This window comes from Onychomys torridus, chromosome X (genome assembly GCF_903995425.1).
Source record: "Onychomys torridus chromosome X, mOncTor1.1, whole genome shotgun sequence".
NCBI classification, from domain to species: Eukaryota; Metazoa; Chordata; class Mammalia; order Rodentia; family Cricetidae; genus Onychomys; species Onychomys torridus.
In genome coordinates, this window is record NC_050466.1 from 66,040,447 (window position 1) to 66,047,891 (window position 7,445).

The following is a 7,445-nucleotide window of genomic DNA, read 5'->3' on the forward strand; positions in this document are numbered from 1 at the left end:
CTGGAAGCCTCTGAGTCCTCATCCAAATGGATCTCGGCTGAACTGCTGCTCAAAAGCCTAAAAGCTTAACCAGCTCTAGTTCCTGGTCCTCAGGCCTTATATATATATATATCTTTCTGCTTTCTGCCATCACTTCCTGGGATTAAAGGCACATGTCACCATGCCTGGATGTTTCCAATGTAGCTTTGAACTCAGAGATCCAAATGGATCTCTGCCTTCAGAATGCTAGGATTAAAGGTGTGTGTGCCACCATTTTCTGGCCTCTATGTCTGTCTGGTGTGTGTTTTGTCCTCTGAACCCAGATAAGTTTAAGGTGCACAATATGTTGGGGAACACAATATCACTACACTCATACACATTAATTGAGGAAACATATGAGGCTCTAGGATCTTAAAACCAAATAGAGATGTACCAGGATCTGCATGGGTTGGGTCTGGAACTCTGACTAGAGGTAGTGAAAAAATGATGGAAAAGAGAAAACAGGACACATTTGCATGGCAAAGCTGGGGTCACATAGGCTGTGTGCACTCTATTGATAGAATTGAGCCAGTTACTGCAAGCAACTTGCGACCTCGGCATGTTTTATTTATTTTTTATTTATTTTGTTTTTTTGGGGGGGCATGTTTTATTATGTACAGCATAGGGAAAAGAAGTTAGCTAGTCTTGGTAGGAGGTATCTATAGGTGAGCAGTCACACATTGATCAATCACTAGCACTAAAGCCCCCAAGGAAGGTATTGCTATCTCTTTGAATCTCACTTGGGGAAGGCTTTTCCATTCCTATGGGGCTGAGGCATGCCTATGTCAGTAATACTTACTCATGCAGGACTGCACTAATGCAGGGCTTCCTCTGCTCCAGTACAGAGACTGAAAACAAGCTAGGCATGGATGCCATCTGCCTATAGTCCCAACTACCTGGGAGGCTGAGGCAAAGGGTTTTGAGTATGGATCCTCTGAAGCGCTCAGTTTGGAGTAGATGAAAGGTTCCATTAGGAGGTATGGTGGTTTGTCCTTGCCTGCAATCGGGAACTGGTGCCTTAGTGTGAGAAACTGATAGAAATGTTCCATGAGAATACAGCATGTGCAAATACTAATGACTCAAAGTTGATAACTTGCTTTTGTGAACTGTTTCTTTTTTAAACCTCCAGATCATAAGTCCAAGGCTGTGTTCTTTGCCAAGAGTTATTCAAAAGACATTACTGCGAACATTCTGTCCTCACATTCACTACAAGTGGAGATACGAAGTGATACCATTCTGTGATTCCCCTGGGGTTGTTTCTTGTGTTTGGTGTCTGTATGTGTCACACACTAAAATTCACATGGATTAAGGGGCACAAGCCTTGCAGGAAGCTGTACTCTCCACCATTCATTCATTCATTCACTCATTCACTCATTATTTATTTATTCATTTATTTTGTGGTGAATTCCTGCATGCTAGACAAGAGTTCTGCCATTGACTCATACCCTTAGACTCCAGTTATTACTACCTAGTGACATGCTCAGGTGATAACACTTCATTCCTGCCATTCCTTTTCTGCCCTTAGGTGGAGTGTGTAGCAGAAAAAATGGAGATGGTTAATGGTTGGGTGAGGATGTTATACAATGATTTTCAAAAACTGAATGTTCCCAGCAACACATTGCTTGTGTCACAGTGACAAATTTGTGACATCACTGGCATTACACTGGGTGCTTGAAGATATCCTTACTATCTTGCCACAGAACTTGGGAATGTGTATTTTTGAGAATAGAAGTAAGGTTCTGGGACTTGACCATCTATCTTCTGTCTCCAACCCCCTACTTAGAAAAATAATAGATTGCTACATACAAAAATGGGTATGTAAGACACAGGGAAGCTACAGTGGAAAATGTAGCAAACTCCTGACCACTCTCATAATCTGCTTTCTGGAAGTAATCCATCATTAGCATCATTTGAAATTTTTCTTCATTTATTTTTATTTTATGTTTCCAGTTATGTGTGTGTGAGAGTGTGGGTGCCCGTGGAGTCCAGAAGAGGGTGTTGGATTCCCTGGAGCTGGAGTTCCAAGCATTTGTGAGCCCCTGACATGAGTGTGGAAAACTGAATGAAGTCTTGAGTGTCTGTACTCCCAGTATGTGCTCTTCACTACTGAGTTGTCTGTTCAGACTCTTAACTGTCAATTTTTCGTCTTTAAGCTGGGCATACTGGCATAGACCTTTAATCCTAGTACTGGGGAGGCAGAAGCGGATGGATCTCTGTGAGTCTGAGGCCAATCTGGTCTATGTAGAGAGTTCCAGAACAGCCAGGGCTACACACACACACACACACACACACACACACACACAGAGAGAGAGAGAGAGAGAGAGAGAGAGAGAGAGAGAGAGAGAGACCGACCTTGTCTCATAAAGCAAAACAAAAACTGTGTGTGTGTGTGTGTGTGTGTGTGTGTGTGTGTGTGTGTGTGTGTGTGTGTGCTGTGAATGCATGTACCCTCTAAGGCCACTGAGGTCAGATCCCTTGGAGCTGAACTTACTTGTGGTTGTGAGCTGCCCAACATGGGTGCTGAAAGCTGAACTCAGGTTGTCTGCATGGGCAGTAAGAATTCTTAACCACTGAGCCATCTTTCCTGCCCTTTAGTGTCAATTCTCAAAAAAAATTTTTTTATAGTTCACTTAAGTGTGATTTTTTTAATTTTGTTTTTGTTTTTCAAGACAGGGTTTCTCTGTAGCTTTGGAGCCTGTCCTGCACTAGCTCTGTAGACCAGGCTGGCCTCCAACTCTCAGAGATCCGCCTGGCTCTGCCTCCCGAGTGCTGGGACAGGTGTGCGCCACCACCGCCGGGCTGCGATTTTTACTATTTATTTTTGCTTGCTTTAAAAAAAAGATTTGTTTTTTGTTTTTTTTGAGACAGGGTTTCTCTGTAGCTTTGGAGCCTGTTCTGGACTAGCTCTGTAGACCAGGCTGGCCTCGAACTCATAGAGGCCTGACTCTGCCTCCTGAGTGCTGGAATTAAAGGCGTGCGCCACCACCGTATGGCTGTTATCTTTAATTATGTGCATATATGTGTGTATGAGTGTGTGGTTATGTGCATGCGAATGCAGATAACCTGGGAGACTAGAGGTTTTGGATCATCCTGGAGCTAGAGCTAATAGGCAGTTGTGAGCAGTTCAACACGGGTGCTAAGAACTGAATTTGGGCCCTGTAGAAGAGCAATAAGTATTCTTAACTACTGAATCATCTGTCCTAGTCCTACTCTCCTCACCCCCACCCCCACCCCCACCCCCACTTTTTGAGACAGAGTGTATGCAGCCTTGGCTGGCCTGGAACTGGTTGCATGGAGCAGGCTAGCTGGCCTTTAACTCACAGAGATCCACTTGCCTTTGCCTCCTGAGTGCTTGGATTTAAGGCATGTGCAAACAAGATAGTTTTGCTTACTTCTGAACCTAATAAGAAGGGCACAGATAAAGATTTATATTACAGAAATAGTACAAACTGATTTAAGGTTAAAAATGTAAACAATACAAAAGTCTTTAAACTAAAAAAGCAAGTGTTACTTAAGTATAATATGAGACATGGAGAATTTTCTAGAACTGAAGCTGCTGAATTAATGGGTGATTATTTCTTTGCTGTTGGGTTTTGTTTTGGAACTCTGATGTATCTTTCTTAAAAAGGAAAAAAAAGTTCTATTTTTGTAGAGAGGAAAGTGAAATTTATCATGTTCCTTTTTTGGGTAGGTCTCTATTTGTGGAGTTTCTTCTTTCCCTTCTTCTTTTGAAAAACTGCTTCTTGACAATGTTGGGAAAGAGTAAATTGAAACCTTCCAATTTTTGTACCACATTCTCAGTAAGGAGGTCTGGCCCTCCCATATGTCCTCTTTAAACATACAGCAGGGTGTCAGTTTTAAGATGGTAGATGACCATTCAGCTATACACCTTGGTGGCATTTCCGTTCTATATAGCTTCCCCAGCGGTGATGTGTTCTAAAAACAACTGCACAGTGTTTTCTATTTACGAATTGTAAATTACATGTGTGGTGTTTATATGCTCTCATGGTGAACTTGATGTTGAAACCAAATTATATGCTGGTGAAGGGCACTTTGGCTAAATCCCACTGCAGGACCCTAGATGATGGGTTATTAAACAGGCTGGCACTAAAGGATGACGTTGTGCTAAGTGAATGTGCTAAGTTGAAACTACCAAGGCCTTCTCTTGGAATAGTTCTAATCCCTTTCCATGGCTGGCTGGCTGGACACTTGGTTTAAAAAGGCTCTTCTTAGAAATTCTGACATCATAGGCCACTTGTGATTTCATCTCACATTGTCCCTTATTCCTTAAAAATTAGTCACAGAGTGCTAGTGGGATGGTTCAGTGATTACAAGGGCCTGCAGCAGAAGCCTGACAACCTGAATTTGATTCCCAGAAGCCACATCGAAAGGTGGAAGGGGAGAACCGATTCCACAAAATTATTTTCAGACTATCACACTCATACAGTAGTGCACACTTTAAGAAAATCAGAATTTGAGGAAAGGATGGGGTATGAATACAGTTGTGTCAGGACTTTTTTTTATTTCTTTTTATTTTTTGGTTTTCCGAGACAGGGTTTCCCTGTGTAGCTTTGTGCCTGGATCTCGCTTGGTAGCCCAGGCTGGCCTCAAACTCACATAGATCCGCCTGCCTCTGCCTCCTGAGTGCTGGGATTACAGGCGTGCGCCACCACTGCCCTGCAGGACTTTTTTTTTTTTTTTTTTTTTTTTTTTAAAGAAAGGATGTAGTTTAAATCATTTCGAAAAGAAAGAACATCATTTTATATTTCAGTTTCAACACAGTTGTGACCGTTACTGACAAAAAAAAATTACTTTGAGTGGGTTATGTGGATGAATATGCTAAATTGCATGGTGTGGATACAATGAACTATGTCACTAATGAGAAATTGGCCTCACTGCTTTCTATTGCTTCATACTTCAATAATTTGAAATAGCTCTGTAAATGAGGTAGAAAGAGAATGAACTAATGAATCCATAAATAGAATTCGGTGTAATTTGTGGAATTATAGAGGTCTTATCTCATTTTTAAAGATGAACTTTTATCTCAAGCTCCAATTGTTCTCCCTTTATTAGAGACCTTCAAATAAGTATGACTTGGAAATCCCATTGTTTGCTTTTCTCTCTGATTTAGGGGAATTGTGTCAATTTGACTGAAGCCCTGTCGCTCTATGAAGAACAGCTGGGGCGCCTGTATTGTCCTGTGGAATTCTCAAAAGAGATTGTCTGTGTCCCTTCATACTTGGAATTGTATCCTTTGACCATGACATTATGTGCTGCATTTTCAGAACATCTAAGTACATCACATGCTGCCATTACTAATCATAACAACAAGCAGAATTAGCTCTATAGTATATAAGCCCTGAGTTTCAAACTTAAGTGGGGAATCTTCCTGGGAACTTGAAAAATAGGCTTTATTTCTGGATCTTAGAGACTGGGGTGTCCCTTATCATAGATTTCCAGGGGCCTTTAACATTAAGTCCCACTGATCTAAAACAGAAACAATGGTTTGTGGAAAGACAGGCCCTAGACAGGCACATCACCTGGGAACTAGTTAGGTATGCAAATTCTTCTATCACCCCAGTCAGAATGTTGAGGTGGGGCCCAATGGCCTTTTTCCTCAGTCCTCCAGGGGACTGATGAGTACCCGAAACTTGAGAAGTGGTTTGAATTCCCAGAAACTCACCTAAAAGCTTAATGGCCCACCAGTAATTTTAGCATATGGAAGGGAAAGTGGGGGATCCCCAGAGTAACCAGACTAGCCATATTTGTGATTAAACCATTGTTAGCAATCATCAGCTCCCTTAGCTGCAAGCTGAATCCAGGTTTCTTTCATGATGGTAGTTTCCCTTGTTATCAGCCCTTGAAATGCTGCTGGTCCTGGGTTGGCTCCTAGCTTGGGCAAATAGGCTGCTGAAGCCGGATGCCTAGTAAGGGACAAGAACTGCCTAGGTCCTTTGCCCAAAGAGGGGGATACTCTGCTTGCTGGGCAGCCATGGCCTTCGATGGCTTGTGGAGATTTAGTTTCTCTTCCATCTCCACTGCTCCCTTGTCCCTTTAACAGTGTTCTTCTTCATGCTTTGCGAAATAGGGGTTATGCTTCTGGGTCTTAGACTCCCTTTTCCTTCTTATCTGCTCTTCCACCTTCCCTGCTTCTTTGCCCTTTCCTTTACTCCTATCTACTTGTCCCTTACTCTTCTCCGCATACTGACTCAAACTTTTGGGAGGCCTCCAGAGAACTGTCCCAAATGTCAGATGTCCCGTGCTGCAAAGTGGTCTTGTTTACAAGCCCTTTGTCACATCCCCACACTGTTCAACCTACACCAATAAATCTCTGTCCTGCCGGGCGTTGGTGGCACACGCCTTTAAACCCAGCACTCAGGAGGCAGAGCCAGGGGGATCTCTGTGAGTTCGAGGCCAGCCTGGGCTACAAAACGAGTTCCAGGACAAGCGCAAAGCTACATAGAGAAACCCTGTCTCAAAAAACCAAAACAAAAAAACCAAAAATCTCTGTCCCTCTTTCAATTTGTAGGCTTATATACACATGTTAACTGGTACCTCCTCCTCCTTGAATTGCCTTCCTTATTCCTTGACTCCCTGTCCAGGTGGGTATTTTACACTGTTTGGAAGAAAGCTAAGCCTTAAAGATGAGCATCCCCTGAATGTCGTGTGCTGCAAGCCACCTTCCTGACTTCCATATGCCCTATATACCATCAACTGAGTCAGGCAACTGGTCGCGAATTTCTTCAAGTGTTTTTTTTTTCTTTAATTATTATTTTTAATTTAAAAAAGCCAATGGGAAAAATGTATATTTTAAAGAACTAGGGTGTTAATTTTTGAAAGTCAGCTGAAGGACAGTTAGACAGCCCAACAAAGACTGCGGAATGCACTGACCCCCTAGAATGTGATTTTAGTATCTTTTTTTTTTTTTCTCTGTGTGGGGTTTGGGTTTTAGTAGATTTTAATTTGGACATGTGGAGGAATGTACATCATTGTTTTATTCTGGAGAGAAGTTCCTGATAGTGTCCCCCCATTCCTAAATTGACTTAGATATTAAAATTTGGTGCTTTAAAAAGACTTAAGTGTTTAGCAGTGCTTCAATTAAAATTACAAAAGAGACCTTTCATGTGTTTTGTCACTTTATTTCAGCCCATGTTCCTCTTTCTTACCTCTGATGGCCAAGAACAAAGGTATATTCTAGACTATTTAGTTCTGTAACTGGACTTCTGTCACAATGTCTTTGTTAAAGGCCTTGGGGCCTTTGTCAATTGTAGTAGTGACTTCATTTATCACAGTGGTGAATGATCCATGGCCTATTTGCCACCTCTGCATTATAAAGTTGACCTGAGAATAGCAGATTTTGCCTGACTGAAAAGTTGAAAGTCAAAAGATTATTTCTGTTACCAGTCTTCCTGATAAATTACAAGTAA

The 7,445-nt window shown here is 42.0% G+C and overlaps 1 protein-coding gene across 2 annotated transcripts in view; it reads left to right on the plus strand.

The window, feature by feature from the left end:
- Sms (spermine synthase) overlaps window positions 1-7,134 on the plus strand; it is a 50,360-nt gene extending 43,226 nt beyond the window's left edge. For both annotated transcript variants that reach the window (XM_036175073.1, XM_036175074.1), the window contains exons 10-11: window positions 5,150-5,265; window positions 6,621-7,134. In XM_036175073.1, coding sequence (XP_036030966.1) covers window positions 5,150-5,265; window positions 6,621-6,660 — 156 coding nt within the window. In that variant the 3' untranslated portion in view covers window positions 6,661-7,134. The remainder of the gene's footprint in view (window positions 1-5,149; window positions 5,266-6,620) is intronic.
- Window positions 7,135-7,445: the final 311 nt, after the last annotated feature.